We start from the raw sequence: 20,358 nt of genomic DNA, 5'->3' as shown, positions 1-20,358 counted from the left end.
TATCTCCGTAACACTTATTGGTCCAATCATGTTTTCTGCAAATTAATTGTGCAACTACAAGAAAACATCTAAAAATATAAGCTTGAATTCTCAATTAAATTTGGTTGTGATTGGATTGAGAATAGTAGAGAATTAAGTTTTCGGCTTGCACATAATGTAGCATTTATGAGATCATAGATTACATTGTAAATTACTATGAGAATGTGCTCTCAGTACAATTTTCTTGGAAACCGAGATTAGATGGGCTTGCTTTTGACATCCTTGATTCACAGGAAATGGAACAACTCGAAAGGCTATTTGAAAAGTTAGAGGTTAGGCAAGTATTAAAACACATGGCGGGTGACAAAGCTCCAGATCTGGATGACTTCTTTATGGCTTTTTTTTTTCAAACATGCTGGGAAGTGCTTAAAGAAGACATCATGGGAGTCTTCCATGAGTTTCATGAAAATGGAAGTTTGGAAAAAGCCTAGATGCAACTTTCATAGTGCTCATACCAAAAGAGTCTGCATTGTAGAGGTAAAAGATTATCGTCCCAATAGCTTGGTGAGCGGGTTGTACAAAATTCTCTCCAAAATATTGGCGAATAGGTTGAGTAAGGTGTTGGAGAAGTTAATATCGGAGCCTCAAAATGCCTTTGTCAAAGGTAGGTATATCCTTGACTAGGCGCTTATTGCCAACGAATGTTTGGATAGTAGACTCAAGTTAGGAGAGCTGGGGCTTTTGTGCAAGTTGGATATGGAAAACGCCTATGATCATGTCAACTGAAGATTCTTACTTCACATAGGGGTGGGCAGCAGGGGCCCGCCCCCCGCTACCTCGCCCCCGCATGGGCAGGAGGCTACCCCGCACGACCCATGAGAGGGAGGGGGGCCCTCGCCCAGCATGGAACACCCCTAGCAAGGGCGGGGGGTGGGCTAACCCCAGCGGGGCCCTGCCCTGCCCCGCTCCGCACCCCTCCCCTATTTAATATAAAAAATTATAATTTTTAATATTTATATAAATATATTGTATATAGATATATATAATATGTTAAAAACTTGAAGTTGAATTTAAGTTAATGGATTACCTTGGCCTCCTAGGCCAACCATTATATAGGAGGTCAAGGTAATACAATAGTCATACTAAAGCAATGTGAGACTTATTGTTAAGTCCGACATTGTGAGATTGCCATGACTTTGTAGAACGAAGTCCTTGCTCGGTGGGGACTAGCTTGCATGATTCCAATAAGGGTAAGCGACCTCCTAGCTTCTTGGAGAGGCATTTGGGGGCAACTCTCCAATTGCATCAATATGGAATATGGTCCCAATATGCCTATGATGGTGCATTTGGAGGAGGAGGACTGAATGATGTTTTGAAGATCAATAGTGGTCAATGGATGAGCTTAGAAACTTATTTTTCAATATTTTACTTCATTGGTCTAGTGTAATTGATTTTCATGGCATGACCTTTCATGAATGCCTTGTATCACTAAACTAGCACGCTTAGGCGTTGCTCTTGTATATGTCCCGTATACTTGGGCTCTTACCTACTATTTTGATCAATAAAAATTAGTTTACCGATACAAAAAAATAATGTAGCGATTACAAAATAGGGCCAGTTTTTGTATCTTCAAATTCATATCACAGATATGTTCGATCTGAGATTTATATTATTATAACTAAGGTTTAAGTGTAAGCTGTAATTGATATCACTGGTTTTCGCCTTGTGCAATTGAGTGTGCAAGATGTCAATTGGGGGCTGAGTAGCATGACCCTTTAATTATTGTGTCAGTCTTGATAGGTCTATCCATTCTTTGTAAGTCCCGTTTGCGTATTTAAGACACTGAAGAAAATCTTGGACCCTTTTGCAAGTTGCTAATTATGTAAGTAGCTAGCGAATGGATTTAACAAATGTAGATATTTGTGACATGGAAGGCATCTCTGCCTTTGGTTAATTTTTGAAATCTCAATAGAAACTAAGTTCTTTTTGTTTTAGTGCATAATGTATTAAGCAATTCATGAAATCAATCTTACTTTAAGAAGGTTAACTCTACATTGTTGCAACAACTCAAATTGGGTTCTCACCTTGCAAAAGAAATTTACAATTTTTCTTTTGATAATTCACATATTATTTCATGTTTTCTAAATAGTTCCTATCATGAGTCTTGCGTTGCCACTAATTCTATGATTAATGTTACTTGCAATTGAAGCTTATACTTGGCAGTTGTCTAATTGTGGATGATGAATAAATAACTAATTTGAGAGATACTACTTGTATGTTAGTTATCTGTCTTTTGGTGACTTACATTTCTATTGTATTTTGAGGTTTATCGGGCAGGAGAAATTTTTTATGCACTTGCTTATTTTTGTTGGTAGTGTTTTTGAGTTATAAAATCTAGGGGCATTAGAATCCAAATTTTCTATTAAGTAACAAATCTTGGAGAGCATTTTAGTGGTTGGAGTAAATTACACTTGACTTTTCTAGTGCTTTCTTTGGGGATAAATTATTTTGATAGCCTGATGTTCTTGAAAATTTATATAGAGCTATAACTAATATTTTAAAATAGAACAACCGGATAAATACTACATTATGTTAATGAAATAAAGTTATGTGAAATATATTTCAGATAGATTTCTAACAAGCAAGGTTTTAGCATGCACCATGCCCATTGGGGTTTTGTGCCTGACAGCAGTAACCACTTCTACGACATTAAGACTCACATATTCTGAAGCTTTTCACTTTTTTGGCTAGGAAGCGTTCCAGAAAGACTATTGTTTCCAAGAAACCTGGCCATTGCAATATGGTGGAAGAAAAGGCAAAAAATCAAGTGAGAAAAGGGTCATACCAAAAAAATCAATTATAGCTGTATGAGTAAATATCTTAAAGCAAGGGAAGAAAGAGCTCGTATGGTTTTTACAAGTATGTAAGAGAACTCATATTGAACAAAGCACTGGGTATTCGGCCTGTTAAGTTGTTGAAACTCAAATCCCTGCATTTTAAAGAGCCAAAAAAATAATGAAAGCTAACTCCAATAATTTTTTCTTTTTTAATCAGTGTCTCCAATAATGAAACTGGCATTTAATCAGAGAAACTCAGGAGCTTACAATATTTGTAGACTTGGGTATTCTCCAATATTAGAAGGAATAATTCCACTGATCAGGGCATTCCTCAGAACTCTTAGGTGTCAAAAAAGAAAATGGAGTAGATAATGGTTAATACAATAAGACTAAATGCATATATTTGTAGTGTGCGGAGTAGCATGCTCACTTACAAATCTGTTAAGTTCGTCAAGCTAGTTATGAAATCAAGGGAAGAGCTCACATTGTATAAATCACTGATCCGTCTGGACAATTATACCCAAACATTACCGAAGTTAGTCTTTTCTTCCCTTGTTAAAGTGGGAAGTGAGAGAGAGACAGAAAGCCTGAATCAGCAAAAAATATTTACTCACAGAGAGCTCAGTGAGATCAACATAGAAAAACTAGATGGTATTGGACCTTCAAAGGAGTTCCCTCGAAATCTCCTACAGAAACAATTGGATGACTTGTCAGCAAGACCAATATCTATCACAGAAATACAGGTTGCTTTCATAATATATGAAGTAGAAAATGAAATAAAAAGATCCTTTTTTATTGCTTACAATGTCTGAAGTCTTGTCCAATTACTAATAAATTCAGGTATTTTTCCACTCAAAGGAGTGTCAGATGCTGTCCTGAAATTCAAAAAGCTCACTAACAGTAAGGCAACCACAAGATGGTCTAGGGAGGAGGGGGGCAGCTTAAAACATATAGAGTGAGAGTAGCAGTCCTGCTTACAGAACTTCCATGTTTTGAAGCTTAGCAAATGTTGAGGGAAATTCACCACCCAACCCACAACTGTTTAGATAACTGTAATACCAAACAATGTATACACTATCATGATCTGAAATGTTGAAACATGCAAAACATGCATTTATTTGAAGAAACAAATTAAAAAGAATAAATGTTGGAACTTACATTTGCTTCAGTTTGACCAAATTACCAAGTTCTGGAGGGAGAGTTCCTGAGAAATTGTTATTAGCAATAGACCTGCATAACATATATACAAAGAGTTATTGGAATGAATAAGAAACGAAGTAAATTTCTTATATCGTTATTTCAAGTATAATTCATTTCTAAGTTATTAAAGCATAATGTCCTGCCATTAGAAAAGTTATAGCAATCCTTTCGTACATATGATGTTTCTTAATTGTATCGTGGAAAATTGAAAATCTACAAGTAGAATCATTAAATCCTTTGTTTTGTAAGATAATTGTTTTCATTGAACATTTTATAGTTGAATGTTTTCTGGTAATTAGCATTCAAAGATCTGTGGAAGTTATCTGCATCAGCATTAATTCATTTTAGTCTAAATAAAGCATCAATTCATTAATTGTCCATGTATGTCCCAGAGTCGAGATTTGAATCACTTGAACCTTTCTGAAACCCATCACCGTCCTATGTGGGCATGTCAAAAGGGAAGCGGAGTTACTTACCCCCAAACAGAATAAAAAAAGTGAGCCATCCTTTCACGACTAAAAGCAACATGACTTAAAAGGCCATCAAGTAATTTATGTACATTTTGGGTGGTAGAAACATTTTCAAGTATTAGGTCTTTCCACTTCTTTTTTTCTCCCCTTGTGGTGAGTGAGTTTAATTTACAATTATTATAAAGCAACTGGTCACTTGAGCAAGACCTGGCCAGCAAACATCCCCCTATCCCATACCCCCTTTCCCATCTCCCAGGAGCAAACATCATTCTAGCAGTATAAATGCTACTGCCAACAGCTAGCATTAGAGAAAGCAGTGAGCATCAAAGACCACACGGAAAATGAAAGAAAACAAGCACCAAGGGATGCCATCAAGTAAGAGGAAGCATGCCTGAGCTAACACAAGGCAAGAGCAAAAGAAGTAGATGTCTCAAAGGCAAATTGAAAGCATTTTCAGACAGGCAACTAGTTACAAAGACCTAGAGGACCAAGGAAAGTCTAGTTCAATTTTTTTATTTTTAGATGAGTAAGGAAAACCTAGTTTACTCCTAATAATAAACACGGCTTCTTCTGCTACGATGAGTTTAAGCAACCAATGAAGTGTCAGGATATGGTGGAGGATCCGTAGGTTTTAGTGAAAGGGATGCTCTCATTATATTATTGCTGAAAAGAAAAACAAAATTCCCCATTTGACATTGAGTCATCCACACTTCCATTGTTTGAAGGGGAAGGCTAACTGTATGCTGGCTGAGAGCTGTATGAGCGGTAACATCCATGTAGGACTACGTGAGAAGGGTGGTGGACAGAAATGGCCTTCTTGTACCTCACCACCGTTGACCCTAAACCAGCAAGAAAGCTACCTGCCCAGATTTATACGTAGTTTGGGAGGGAGTGGGATGGCTGTCTATTCTAAGAATGGGCTGGAGGAGTCTGGGTATGAGCCGAGTCCTATTTACTCGTTGCCTTTGGGACCAAACTAGGCAGGTCTCCATTCGGATTGGGTATTTACTCGTTGCCTTTGGTCTGAATACCCTTTCCATAGGATTTGCTTTCATTATATAGAAGAGATTTACATATTAATTGCCATAATTCCAGCGCCTAAAAGCTATACAAGGTAAGTACTTTGGGAATAATTTCCTTATATTATTTCTGACTTACACGAATTTCCTTCTTATAGGAACCTCAAGAAATCTAAACTAGGAAAAGAATAACTAATTAGTTTACCTAATAAAGATACATTCCTAATTTATAACCATTGACTAATTACTGCCTAATTTACAGGTATACAAACTTGGTAACTATACAATTTTGGTAATTACTGCTATATCTTTCTGATTTTCCAACACTCCCCCTCAAGCTAGCTTGAAGATATCTTCCATAGTCAGCTTGCCCATTAAAACATCAAATTGTTTCTTGTGCAGTCCCTTAGTAAATACATTAGCAATCTGTTCGGCAGTTGAGATGTATGGCATACAAATCAGCCCACTGTCAAGCTTTTCCTTGATAAAGTGTTTATCCACTTCTACATGCTTTGTTCTGTCACAAAGAATTGGATTGTAGGTGATTGAAATTGCTGCCTTGTTATTGCAGTATAACTTCATGGGTAGCGAATTTGAAGCCTTCAACTCTTCTAACAATCTATTAATCCATAAAACTTCACAAATACCATAAGCCACTGCTCTAAATTCACTCTGCACTGCTTCTAGCAACCACATTTTGTTTTTTACTTCGCCAAGTAACAAGATTTCCTCCAACAAAGGAACAATATCCGAATGTTGATCTCCTATCTGTTATACTCCCAGCCCAGTCTGCATCAGTGTAGGCTTCAATTTGTAGATGTCCACGTTTTTTAAAAATTATACCTTTTCCAAGAGTGCCCTTCAAATATCTCAAAATTCTGTAAACTGCTTCAAAGTGCTCCGGGCCAGGCGAATGCGTGAATTGACTAATCATACTTACAGAAAATGTTACATCCGGTCGTGTATGAGACAAATTCTTGTTTGTGGAAGGAAAGAGTAAGATTCCATTATTCCAAAAATAAGGTTACAGGCCCCTCTTTATATAGATGATAATGCTCATCTATTTTAGGGATATTTACAGCTAATCTAGAAAGGAAATCAGAACTACCTAAAACTGAAAGCTATAAAACAGGAAACTTATATCTACAGATTTGGTAACAGACTACCAAATCTCCTAAAATCATGGGATAAGAAAAACTGATCTGTTAGCTGTAGATCTCCTAGATATTAGCCCCTAATATTGCTAACAGATTCTTAAACATAAATCTATCTATAATTCTACACTCCCCCTCAAGCTGGGCGGTAAATATTAATTAACCCCAGCTTGGAACTCAGATCATCAAACACCTTTCTCGATAGAGCCTTGGTAAGAATGTCTGCTGTCTGAAGACATGTAGGCACGTACAACATCTTGATTATTCCTTCCTCTATCTTCTCCTTTATAAAATGTCGATCAATTTCCACATGTTTTGTTCTATCATGATGAACTGGATTTTTGGCAATGCTGATTGCTGATTGATTATCACAGAACATTTTCATAGGTTCTTCATCTGAAATTTTTAATTCCTTTAGCACCCTTTTTAACCAAATTCCCTCACAAATACCGTGTGCCATTGCCCGGAATTCAGCTTCTGCACTACTTCTTGACACCACTGACTGCTTCTTACTTCTCCAAGTGATCAAATTTCCCCACACAAAAGTGCAATATCCTGAAGTTGATCTTCGGTCTTGTACTGATCCTGCCCAATCTGCATCGCTGAACACTTCAATATCTCTTCTTTGGTTCTTCTCAAAAAATAATCCTCTACCTGGTGTTAGTTTCAGGTATCTCAGGATTCTATACACAGCTTCCATGTGTTCTTGATTTGGATTGTTCATGAACTGACTTACCATGCTAACAGCAAATCCAATGTCTGGTCGTGTGTGAGATAGGTATATTAGTTTACCTACTAATCTTTGGTATCTTCCTTTGTCCACGGGTGCACAATTTTCCTTAGCTCCTAGTTTGATAGTTGGATCCATAGGAGTATCTACCGGCTTACACCCGAGCATTCCAATCTCTTTTAAGAGATCTAGGACATATTTTCTCTGTGAGACAGAGATTCCCTTTCTCTTGACCTTGCAATCTCCATACCTAGGAAATATTTAAGATTCCCAAGGTCCTTGATTTCAAATTCTGCAGCTAGTAAACTTTTGATGGTGCAGATTTCCTCTTCATAGTCTCCTGTTAGGATTATGTCATCCACATACACTATGAGGACAACAAGTTTTCCTGCAGAAGAGTGTTTAACAAATAGTGTATGGTCCGTCTGACATTGAGAGTAGCCATGCTTCTTCACTACCTTTGTGAATCTTTCAAACCAAGCTCTTGGAGATTGCTTGAGCCCATATAGAGATCTCCTAAGTTTACAAACCTTGTTGCATGTAGTTTGTGTCTCAAATCCGGGGGGAATTTCCATGTACACTTCTTCAGTTAGGTCCCCATTTAGAAAGGCATTCTTGACATCTAGTTGGTGGAGAGGCCAGTCAAGGTTTGCAACCAAAGATAATAAAACCCGAATTGTGTTTAACTTGGCTACAGGAGCAAATGTCTCCTCATAATCGATTCCATATGATTGGGTGAATCCCTTTGCAACCAGCCGTGCCTTGAACCGATTAACACTCCCATCTTCATTATATTTTACTGTGAAGATCCATTTGCAGCCTACTGGGCGTTTCCCAGTTGAAAAGTCAGAGATTTCCCAAGTTCCATTTTTCTCTAGTGCATGAATTTCTTCATACACTGCTGATTTCCATTCTGGTGAGCCGAGAGCTTCTTGTATATTATTAGGAACTTGAATGTTGTCGAGGTTGGCAACAAAAGCTTTGAACTTCGGTGACAATCCTTCATATGACACAAATGTGTATATCGGATGTTTTGTGCATGATCTTACCCCTTTTCTCACAGCAATAGGAAGGTCACTGTCATCATTAGTTACAGGATTAGTGTTACCTGGTGGATCTTCACTTGGTCTAGGACTTGAGTCAGACTCTTGGGTTTGCTCAAGAGATGCTTGTTGTTCAATCTCCTTTTGGTTCTTTCTCCTCCTTGAGTAGGTAATCAATTCATCACTCTTTGTTGATTGAATAGTGTCCAGATTTTGAGGTGTGTCCAGATTTTGAGGTGGATTGTTGGCTTGATCTTGAGTAGGAGGTTCTAGGAAGTAAGAAGACTCAAGGGAGAGATTTTGAGGAGGAAGTGATTCATGATTTAGTGATGGGCAAGTTTGGTCAGAATTATGAGAGACATGAGGTGATTCTTCAATATCCCAAAGCTGATATTCTAGGATAAAATTAGTCTCCCCCTGAATATCAGATTTGGGGAAATAAGGTTGTTGCTCAAAGAAGGTGACATCCATGGAGTGATAGAATTGTTTAGTGACCGGTGAGTAGCATTTATATCCTTTTTGAGCTGGAGAGTACCCAAGGAAAATACATTTATGAGCTCTAGGATCAAGTTTGTCCCGGTGTTGTTGATGGACATGAACAAAAGCTGAACACCCGAAAACTTTGAATGGGATGGTGGAGATGAGATGAGTAGTGGGAAAGGACTGAAGGAGAATTTGACAGGGAGTCTGGAAGTTAAGAATCCGAGATGGCATCCTATTTATGAGGTATGCAGCAGTAAGGATGGCTTCACCCCAGAAATATTTTGGTACATGGGTAGAGAACATAAGAGACCGAGCCACTTCAAGAAGATACCGGTTTTTTCTTTCAGCAATACCTTTTTGCTGAGGAGTGTTAACACATGAACTTTGGTGAACAATACCATGACTCATGAGATAATCATTAAGGCTGGAATTGAAATACTCTTTGGCATTGTCAGTTTTCAGAATTTGAATTTTTGCTTGGAATTGTGTTTGGATCATGGTATTGAAGGTTTTGAAGATCTGGTTTGCCTCAGATTTTTCTTTCATGAGGAATACCCATGTGAGTCTAGTGTGATCATCAATAAATGAAATGAACCAGCGAGAACCAATAACATTTTTTATCCTAGAAGGGCCCCATATATCACTATGAATCATGGAAAAAGGTTGAGATGCTTTGTAGGATCTGTTAGGATAAGAATTGCGAATATGTTTAGAGAATTGACAGATCTCACATTGAAATTCATTTGGATTTTTACTATGGAATAATGAAGGAAACAACTTCTCAAGATACAAGAAATTTGGATGACCTAACCTATAGTGCCATAACATAATTGCACTATCATTATTAGACTGACTCACAGACAAAGAAACAGGACTACTGGACACTGAACAATCTGATTGATGAATTGCTCCTTGAGGAGGATCGTTAACCTCTAGAAAATAGAGCTCCGAACACATCTTAGCACTGCCAATCGTCTTCCCCGAGTCCAAGACCTGAAATACACACAGATTTGAGCCAAATTTAGTAACACAGTTGAGATCCCGAGTGAGTTTACTAATGGACAGTAAATTGCAATTTAATTTTGGTACAAGTAGAACGGAATCAAGAGTGATGTTCTCTGAAATTTGAACCGAGCCTGTACCAGCCACCTTTGAGAGTGAACCATCAGCTATTCGCACAGTTAAATTTTTATAGCATGGGGTGTAAGTTGAAAACAGCTTCTCATCTCCAGTCATATGATCAGAAGCTCCTGAGTCTATAATCCATGGACTGAGCCTCTCCTTGTTAGCATTTAGAGCACTTAAAAAATTACCTTTTTGTGCCAGGGATCCGGTACCAACTACAGTGGGAGCTGGTGCAGGCAAGGATTGGCTGAACATTTTCTGCAAGATCTCTATCTGTTCCTTGCTGAAGGGAGTTGGTTCGGGTGGAGGTTGTTCATCCATGGAAGCAAGATTGCCTCGTCCTTCTTTGTCATTGGCAAACCGGGAAGGCCTCCAATCTGCTGGTTTGCCATGAATCTTCCAGCAGTTGTCCTTGGTGTGACCAGGACGTCGACAATGATCACACCATGGTCGCCCTTTCTTTGGTCTGTGATCGCTGTTGTTGTTGGATGGATTCCCTCTCACCACAAGTGCTGAACTCTCAGGATTTGTCACAATATCTTGAGATCCCATCATGATCTTCTTTCGACTTTCCTCTCTCCGAACTTCTGAAAAAGCTTCTCGGATATTTGGTAGTGGTTTGGATCCTAAAATTCTTCCTCGTACTTCATCAAGGTTCTTATTTAATCCAATCAAAAATTTGTATATTCTTTTCCGTTCAATTATTAGTCTATACCTGATTCCATCATTCGGACAGCTCCAATTGTGCTCTTCGAATAAGTCTAGCTGCTGCCAATACCGATTGAGAGTGTTGAAGTATTGAGTCACTGTTAATTCTCCTTGGCGGAAGTCATGAAGAACACTTTCCACCTCGAATAATTCCGATGTATTCTCATTGTTAGAATATATTTCCTTGGCAGCATCCCAAATCTCCTTTGTTGTTCCATAGAGAAGAAAGTTTTCTCCAATGTCATTTGTCATGGAATTAATGAGCCATGACATGACCATATTATTCTCGGCATTCCAGACTTTGAACTTTTCATCCGTCTTGTTTGGTTTGGCAGCATCTCCGGTGAGATAATCATCTTTGCCCTTTCCGCATATGAACATCATTACGGAATGGGACCATTGGAGATAGTTGTTCCCATTCAGTTTGTGTCCTGTAATGGGCATGAGGTTACTATCATTGTTGGAAGCCATGGCTTCCTGATTGGAGGTGATTTGGGAAACGGTAGCTCTTGAATCACGTTTCCCGTATTTGGTCATATGAGGGAATTAGGGTTCAGAGATTGCTCTGATACCATCTTGTTTGTGGAAGGAAAGAGTAAGATTCCATTATTCCAAAAATAAGGTTGCAGGCCCCTCTTTATATAGATGATAATGCTCATCTATTTTAGGGATATTTACAGCTAATCAGAACTACCTAAAACTGAAAGCTATAAAACAGGAAACTTATATCTACAGATTTGGTAACAGACTACCAAATCTCCTAAAATCATGGGATAAGAAAAACTGATCTGTTAGCTGTAGATCTCCTAGATATTAGCCCCTAATATTGCTAACAGATCCTTAAACATAAATCTCTCTATAATTCTACACAAATAAATCAACCTTCCAACAAGTCGTTGATATTGTTCCTTGTTCACTACACTTTCAGTCTTAACAGGTTGTAATTTTGTGTTGGGTTCCATTGGTATTTCAGTTGTTTTACAACCAAGCATACTTGTTTCTCCAAGCAAGTCTGGTACATACTTGTTTTGATTGACAAATATACCTTCCTTGGACCTAGCAAACTCCATTCCGAGGAAATACTTCAATGCACCCAACTCTTTGATCTCGAATTCATCAGCAAGCCTTTCTTTTAGTCTTTTCAGTTCAGCACTATCATCTCCTGTCAGGATAATATCATCCACATAAACAATCAAAATAGCAATTTTACCTTCTTTTGAGTGTTTATTAAACATGGTATGATCTGCTTGACTTTGACAATATTCCTGACGTCTTATTGCTTTTCCAAAGCGTTCAAACCAAGCCCTCGGGGACTGTTTGAGGCTGTATAACGCCTTTCTTAATCTGCAGATTTTATCTACACCAAGTCTTTCTTCGGAAGACTCATAAAAACTTCCTCTTCTAAGACTCCATTAAGGAACGCATTCTTTACATCCAATTGGTGTAAAGGCCAATTGGAATTCACGGCGAGAGACAATAATACTCGAATTGAGTTTATTTTGGCTTAGGAGGCGAACGTCTCTTGGTAGTTGATTCCATAGGTTTGTGTAAAACCTTTTGCAACAAGCCATGCCTTGTACCTCTCTATACTGCCACCAGCCCTACATTTCATTGTAAAAACCCATTTGCACCCTATAATCTTCTTTTCTTTCAGCAAGTCAACTATCTCCCACGTGCCATTCTTTCTAAGAGCGTTCATCTCCTCAAGTACTGCCAATTTCCAATTCGGATCATCTAGTGCTTCCCGGATATTTCTTGGCACAACAAGTTGAGAAATATTTGAAATAAATGCTCTATGATTATTGGAGAGTTTCTGGTAGGAGATATATTTGGCAATAGGATATTTAGTGCATGTTCTGGTTCCTTTTCTTATCGCAATTGGAATATCAAGATCTAACGTTTTATTTTTTGGAGATACTATAGGATCTGAATCCGAAATGGGAGCAGAATAGAATTAGATAAAACAGGAATAGGGGAAGAGTTACCTGAAATATTCAAAAAGCCATTGTTCAGGGATTCTGATTGATTCTGCACTGGGATGATAGCAAGGTCTTTATTTCTTTCAAGAATCCTCTTTCTAGTATAAAGCAGTAGCTTAGAATTCGGATTAAAATTATCCTTTTGTAGTATTTCCTTCTCTGTTGGTAAAAAACTGATTATGCCAATATTGTCAAATTGGTTTCAATACCCTTTACTTTGCTTTCATTATATAGAAGAGAATATACAAGATTGTTGCCAGATTCTATGCGTCTAAGATGCTATACAAGGTAAGTATTTACATCAATATCTAATCTAGCTAGAAAGGAAATTATCACAAAAAATACAATAAATCATATCCCAAATCATATCTCCGTAACATCCCACCTCAAACTAATGCTGGTAGATCAAGAAGTATCAATTTGTCAACCAAGAATTGATGCTGGTGCCGAGAAAGAGCTTTAGTGAAAATGTCAGCAGTTTGATGTTCGGTGGAAATGTGAGAAAGAGTAATCACATGTTTGTCAAAGGATTCTCATATGGAATGACAATCGACTTCGATATGTTTCGTACGCTCATGGAAGACAGGATTAGCGGCGATCTGGATAGCACTAGTATTATCAGCATGAAGAGGAGTGGATTGAAGCTGAGGAAAGCCAAGTTCCAATAACCCACGAAGCCATGTGATCTCAGAGCATGCGGAAGACATAGCACGATACTCAGACTCAGTGGAGGACTTGGAAACTCTGTCTTGTTTCTTACTCTTCCAAGAAATGAGTGCATTGCCTAAAAAAATGCACCAGCTAGTAACAGAGCGATGAGTATCCACACATCCGGCCCAATCAGCATCACTATACCCCACCAACTGTAAGGAAGATTCCTTAGAAAAGAATAACCCGCGTGTAGAGGTGCCCTTCAGATATCGGATAATGCAGCGGACAACGGCTAAGTAAAGATGTCGGGGGGCCTGCATAAATTGACTAACTTGCTGCACAGCAAAAGAAATGTCAGGACAAGTAGTAGTTCAAACTCCCAACGAGTTGTCGATACAAGGATGGATCTGAGAGAAATTCGCCTTCCTCCTGATGAAGCTTAAGATTTACCTCCAAGGGAGTAAGAATAGAGTTACCCGATTGGAGACCAGCCAATGAAATCAGTTCCTGTGTGTATTTGTGCTGGTGTAACAATGTACCAGTCGGAGTAATCTGCACCTTAAGGCCAAGAAAGTACTGTAAGGGACCAAGATCTTCCATGTGAAAAGAGGCCTTGAGATGCTGTCGTAATTGCTTAATTAACTCAGTATCAGAGCCAGTAATCACAATGTAATCAACATATACCAGAAGCAGTACAATTCCTGCAGAAGTCTTGCGAAAAAACAGAGAGGAATCAAACTGACTCTGAGTAAAGTGAAAAGCAAGTAAAGTAGAGCAAAATTTATCAAACCATGCACGCGGAGCCTGTTTCAGTCCATACAAAGATCGGCGTAGCCAACAAACCTCCTAGGAAGGTGTAGTAAACATGCCGAGAGGTGGAGACATATAGATTTCTTTCTTCAAATCCCCATGTAGAAACGCATTATTTACGTCCATTTGCCGGAGAGACCATCCCTACGATGCAGCAAGTGCCAAAATAGTCCTCACAGTAGTCATTTTGGCAACAAGTGCAAATGTCTCTTCATAATCAATACCATACTCCTGCCGGTTCCCAAGAGCCACGAGACGGGCCTTATATTTGTCCAATGAGCCATCCAACTGAAACTTGATTGAATACACCCATTTACAACCAATAGGTTTGACACCAGATGGACAGGTCGCAATATCCCAAGTGTGATTGTCTTGAAGAGCTTGGATTTCTTCTTTCATGACCTGCTACCAACATGCTTGGGTGGCTGCCTGGGTATAAGAACGAGGATCAAAAACAGTGTTGAGAGTGGTAGCAAGGGAGGTATGAGGAAAACCACACCTAACTGGTGGATATGTAACCCTGGTGGAGCGCCGAGGTATCGCAGAATCAGATGAAGAATGAGTGTATAAATGGGGCACTGACGAAGGGGAAAGACGGCGATGATACACCATACCTGATTTAAATCGCTCTATAGAAGAAGACATGTCATCAAAAGCAGGAAGAAGAGCAATAGGAGGATCAAAAATGACCTGAGACTGAAAGAAATATTGATTTTCAAAGAAAATAACATTCCGGGAGATTCCAAATTTGTTTGCATAAGCATCATAACAAACAAATCATTTCTGAGTAGGGCTATATCCCATAAAAGCACACGTGATAGACTGGGTAGCAAGCTTATGACAATCAACAGGTGGCAGATGAACAAAACAAACACACCCACAAGTATGAAAGGATTGATACTCAGGAGATATGTCAAATAATTGAAAATAGAGATAATCATAATTTAGAGTGGTAGTAGGCAAACGATTGATCAAATAAACAGCAGTAGATAAAGCTTCTACCCAGAACTTAGAAAGTACAGAAGAATCAATCAACAAAGTACGAACGACATCTAAGAGATGACGACTCTTATGCTCAGCGACTCCATTTTGTTGAGGGGTATAAGGACAAGAATGCTGGAAAATGATCCCCTTTTGCTAAAGATAAGTCTGAAAGGAATGAGACATGTACTCCTCCTGAGTCGGAGCATAAGATTTTGATACAAGTACTGAACTGTGTCTCAACAAGCGCAACAAATTTTTGAAAAACAGAAAACACGTCAGCTTTAGAAAGGAGAAAATAGATCCAAGTAAATTGACTATAATCATTGATAAACGTCACAAAATAACGACACTAACCATGAGAAATAACAGGACTGACACTCCAAACATCAGTATGCACAATCTCAAAGCAATTAGAAGCACGACTACCATGCGCAGGAAAATGTAAAGTTTTACTTTTATCAAGATGATAAGTAGCACAATCAAAAGATATAGGAGAAGAAGAAAATGAATCTTTATTTCTCAAAAAATCATGTTTCAAAAGATGAGTCAAGACAATAGAATTAGGATGACCCAATTTCTTATGCCAGACTTCATTATTATTGGCAGTAGTCGTACAAGCAAGAAAAACAACATTAAGAATAGAAAACTATAAAGGAAATAGACGTCCCACTTTAGGCCCCTTCACCATCATCGTCCTCGACACCTGATCTTGCACAAGACAATCACCACGAGAGAAATGAACATCACAATTATTATCCACCAATTATCCAATTGAAATCAAATTGGTAGATAATTCAGGAGAGAAAAATATTTCGAAATGAAGAGCCCAAAGTACCAACAACAGTAATAGGAAGTGTACTGCCATCAACAATCTGAATAGTTTGCGTGCCTCCATACTTACAAACACTATGGAGACCTGTCGTACTACCAGTCATATGATTAGAAGCACCCGAATCAACAATCCAAGAAGAAGTGGAGTTAGGACCCATACATTGCAGGCCTAAAGCCGTAAAAGCAGACATAATTATCTGTTGGACCATGGCAGGTGTGAGAACAGATGAGTCAGAGCTTACAGTGGGGGGCACAGAAGAAGACGGGGACTGAACAACAGCTTGAAAGGCTTGGAATTGGCGATTCTGAGGCCGTACTCGACAGTCTTTGATGATATCGCCCTCTTTCTTGCAATAATTACAAACTTTCTTAAGACTGTTGCGAGCAATAAGACAGAACTCCTTGCAACCGAAACACTGCAACTTGTTCTTCCCTCTCCCTTGTGCTGCATAAGCTACATTCACAGTCTCAGAAAAGACCTTTTCAGAAGTCATACCCATATGAGTGGACAACCGTTATTCTTCACGCAATAAATCTCCCAAACAAGCATCTAAAGACGGAACCGGATTATGGTTCAATAAACCGGCTTTAACAGGCTCAAATTCAGGTCGAAGTTTCATCAAAAACTAATCGCGTTGACTCTCAGCATGAACCACTTGAAGAGCCGTGAGAGCCGTAGAGGGAACCTTAGCATGAACAATAGCAGAGTACTCGCTCCAAAGATTAATAAAAGCAGAAGAAAATTGCTCAATGGTCAAATAACCTTGATTGGAATTGCTAATTTCCAACTCCAATTGAAATTTCCGAGCACCGTGGTCTTGGTGATAAAAATACGATGCAGGTAGGCCCACATAGCCTGAGCCGTAGTAAAACACTGAAGATTGGTGACAAGATAGGGCTCAATCGTTCTCAATAGCCAAGAAACCACCTTAGCATCATTGACCTCCCATTGGGAAAATTCCTTTTCATCAGTGGGAACTCGAACAGAACTATCGATATGATTTGATAATTCTTTCCCTTTCAAGAACATTTTAAATTGAAATTCCTACGTAGAAAAATTCTTTCCAGTAAATCGAACAATAGTATTCTCATGAGACATGATGAAAGGCACTAAACAAAAAATTAAGCCCAAGCAATCACAACAAAAATAAACGGCAAGTCCAACTCAAATCAGGTCCAAATCCAAATGATAAGAGGCCCAAACACGCAATCCAAATCACCCGTATATAGAAAAGCCCACGTAATAATAAAAGGCCCAACCCGTAAAGTGGAAAGAAAACCACGAAACACAAATACCTGCTCAGCGTGACTCTGTGAAACAAAACAGAGACCACCGACAGAAGAATTGACGACCACAGACGTAGCCGACCACCACACAGCCACCCACAGAAGGAGTCGACCACCACAGAAAAGGCCATCTACCACAGAAATGGCCGACTGCCCCACAGCTGCCCAACCACCACGAGAAGGCACCAAAAGAAGGAGCCTGCAAGGCAAAACGATGTTCGTAACACCCAAAAAAACTCCAACAGCCACCAAATGCTCAAGCCCACAAGTGGAAACGCCACAAACAGCTTTGACTCCCAACCGAGAATACCAAAAAACAAGAGAAACTTGCAGAAATAGAGAGAGAAAAAAATTCCTCTCGTCGCAACACTCCAACACTCAAGGATTAAGACCACAGAGATGAATATCAAGGTAGGGGCTCTGGTACCATGTCAAATTGGTCTAAATACCCTTTCCATAGGGTTTGCTTTCATTATAGAGAAGAGATTTACATATTAATTGCCAGAATTCCAGCGCCTAAAAGCTATACAAGGTGTAAGTGTTTCCAACATTATTTACAACCTACTTATCTGCTATATACAATCTAGATATGAAGGAAAACATCCCTAAAATAGTACAAATCAAATCCCATAACATTAGAAATCAAATCCCGTAACATCATGCAAAGACTTTGAAGAACAATTTAGAGCCTTTCAATTGCTATTGAGGTGGGCCAGCCTTTTATGGCAAGATCTTTTTCCAAAATAGAAAGGGAACCTCCCACGAGTATTGCTTTGATAGAAGCCTATCATATTTTCTTATATCTCCCTCATGGGAGGTTCATTTTCCTGATTTATGTCAAAAGAGATTTCCTAGGTTATATTCGGACCATTTCCCCATCTTGTTGGATTGTGGGGGTCTTCATGAGGGGTGCAAATACTTTAAATTTGAGAACATGTGGTTAAAAGTTGATGGCTTTGTGAACAAGGTGATTGTGGTGGTCTTCATATCAGCTCTCAGGCACCCCTAGTTTTGTGTTTTGACTGGGAAACTTAAAATTTTGAAAAACAACTTGAAGATTGATGACCAAAGGAAGTGTCTCTCTTTTAGGAGCTTCAAAGCCTAGAGGAAAATGAGGTTTTGGGGATTCTTTTGGTTGAGGAGAAGGCAAGAAAATGTAGTGTTGTTGCTGATCTTGAAAAAATCACTAATAGAGGAGATTTCGTGGAGACAAAACTCTTGGACCCTTTGGTTGAAGGAAGGGGACAAGTGCACCAGGTTTTTTCATAGGGTGGCTAATTCCGATTGAAGAAAAAATGACATAGAGGTGCTTCATTATGAGGGAAGTGTTCTTTCGGAAATTTTTGAGATAAATGATCAAATTGTTCAATTCTATGATAGGCTTCTATCGGAGCAATAAACTTGGAGACCTAAGCTTGATGAGTTATTTTGTGATACGATTGATCCGTCTAGTGCTGCTTGGTTGGAGAGAATTTTTGAAGAGGATGAGGTGCTTAATGTGATAAAAGAGACGAAAAAAAAAAGCTCTGGGTCCAAATGGCTTTTCTATGACTTTTTTTTTTCCAGCCCTTTTGGGACATTGTTAGGGAGGACGTCATGAAGGTCTTTCTTGAATTTCACTTGAGAAAAATCTTAACGCAACTTTTATAGCCCTTTGCAAATTGGTTATGGAGAAAGCTTATGATCATATTAATTGAGATTTTTTGGTATTCTTACATAGAAGGTATGGTTTTGGGGAGAGTTGGTGCAAGTGGATGAAGCATTGTATTACCACTACTAAATTTTTTATTTTGGTGAATGGCACCCTTGTGAGTTTTTTAACAGCTCTCGTGGTTTGAGACAAGGGGATCCTTTGTCTCATTTCCTATTTGTTTTAATAATGGATGTCTTGAGTAGAATTTTGGAGACGGTGGAGGATCACTTGGATGGGCGTTTTCTTTCTAATTTTTCAGTGGGTGGATGTTCGAATGGCAGCATAAATTTCTCTTATCTCCTTTTTGTTGATAACACTTTAATTTTTTGTGAGCCGGATCTTGAACAGATTCGTTCGTTGCTGGCCCTTTTCTTTTGTTTTGAAGTTGTTTCAGGCCTAAAGGTAATATGACAAAGTCTGAAATGGTACCTATTGCTTTCTTGCAAGGGGACTTGGCTAATATTTTGGGTTGTAAGGTGTTGTCTTTGCCCATGAAGTATCTTGGTCTCCCCTTGGGGGCTCTTTATCAGTCAAAGGCATTGTGGGATGGTGTTATTAAAAACATAGAAAAGAGATTGACAGGATGAAAAAGGATTTATGTCTAAAGGGGGAAGAATTATCTTAATTAAAAACACTTTATCTAATCTTCCTATGTATTTTCTATCTTTATTTCCTTTGCCTGCTGGGGTGGCTAATAGAATGGAGAGGATCTTTCATGCTTTCTTGTGGGGTGGTACGGTGTGGGGGATGAGAATAAGTTCCATTTACTTAAGTGGGGTAGGATTTATACCACAATCTCTAGTGGAGGTTTAGGGGTTCGAAAGCTGAGAATTTTTAATTAGACACTCCTAGGGAAATGGTTATGGTGGTATCACCAAGAGGACGCCCCTTAAAGGAATGTCGTTGATACCAAATATGGGAGTATTTGGGGAGGGTGGTGTTCAAATGAAGTGAGAGGCGTGCATGGCGTGGGAGAGTGGAAACTTTTTCAGAATGGATTGGGGGGGGGGGGTTCAGATTTGTGGTGGCTGAGGGTTCTCAAATTAGATTTTGGCATGGTATTTGGTGTGGGGACATTGCCCTAAAGAATGCTTTCCCTTCTCTTTTTAGTATTGCATTCGATCAAGGCGCTTCTGTGGCAGATTACATGGACAACGACAATGGCTCTTTATAGTGGAATGATTAAAGCTGTACAGGACTGAGAGGTGGGGGACATCTCAGATTTTGACAGCATGTTGTATGCCTTGAATATGGAGAGTGGTGGGGAGGATAGGTTGCTTTGGATTCATCCCGGGAACAAGAAATTTTCAATCAGATCATTGTACAAGGTTATGTCGTATCAACCCCCTAATGATGTTCCTTGGAAGTGCATTTG

The 20,358-nt window shown here is 38.9% G+C and overlaps 2 protein-coding genes across 3 annotated transcripts in view; both read right to left on the bottom strand.

The window, feature by feature from the left end:
• Positions 1-20,358, bottom strand: part of LOC109013811 (probable LRR receptor-like serine/threonine-protein kinase At1g56130) — a 55,301-nt gene that overhangs the window by 14,482 nt on the left and 20,461 nt on the right. Inside the window, exons 1-9 of one of the 2 annotated variants that reach the window (XM_035688276.1) lie at positions 17,300-17,471; positions 3,975-4,046; positions 3,795-3,866; positions 3,620-3,691; positions 3,431-3,502; positions 3,251-3,322; positions 3,084-3,155; positions 2,897-2,968; positions 2,700-2,765 (exon numbers count right to left, since the gene is read on the bottom strand). In XM_035688276.1, the coding sequence (XP_035544169.1) occupies positions 2,700-2,765; positions 2,897-2,968; positions 3,084-3,155; positions 3,251-3,322; positions 3,431-3,502; positions 3,620-3,691; positions 3,795-3,866; positions 3,975-4,046; positions 17,300-17,421 (692 nt within the window). In that variant the 5' untranslated portion in view covers positions 17,422-17,471. Of the gene's footprint in view, positions 1-2,699; positions 2,766-2,896; positions 2,969-3,083; positions 3,156-3,250; positions 3,323-3,430; positions 3,503-3,619; positions 3,692-3,794; positions 3,867-3,974; positions 4,047-17,299; positions 17,472-20,358 lie in introns of those variants that run through there. The other variant, XM_018996023.2, reaches the window with a different exon arrangement.
• Positions 9,545-10,736, bottom strand: LOC109013813. Its single transcript, XM_018996024.2, has 2 exons — positions 10,229-10,736; positions 9,545-9,908 (listed from the first exon to the last, which is right to left on the bottom strand). Exons 1-2 carry the CDS (start codon positions 10,593-10,595, stop codon positions 9,874-9,876), a joined length of 402 nt encoding a protein of 133 aa, XP_018851569.1. The 5' UTR covers positions 10,596-10,736; the 3' UTR covers positions 9,545-9,873.

The sequence above is a fragment of the Juglans regia genome, chromosome 3, assembly GCF_001411555.2.
Source record: "Juglans regia cultivar Chandler chromosome 3, Walnut 2.0, whole genome shotgun sequence".
In the NCBI taxonomy this organism is placed as follows: domain Eukaryota; kingdom Viridiplantae; phylum Streptophyta; class Magnoliopsida; order Fagales; family Juglandaceae; genus Juglans; species Juglans regia.
The sequence above is the reverse complement of the archived record's forward strand: the minus strand, read 5'-3'. Positions and strand labels throughout refer to the sequence as shown.

Bases quoted from the DNA above. Each gene is read 5' to 3' on its own strand.
- LOC109013813 (XM_018996024.2), bottom strand. From the start codon at position 10,595: ATGATGGGATCTCAAGATATTGTGACAAATCCTGAGAGTTCAGCACTT. The intron at 9,909-10,228 runs GTAATTTTTTAA...TGTGTATTTCAG, and splicing joins CGGATCCCTGGCACAAAAAG to GTCTTGGACTCGGGGAAGAC.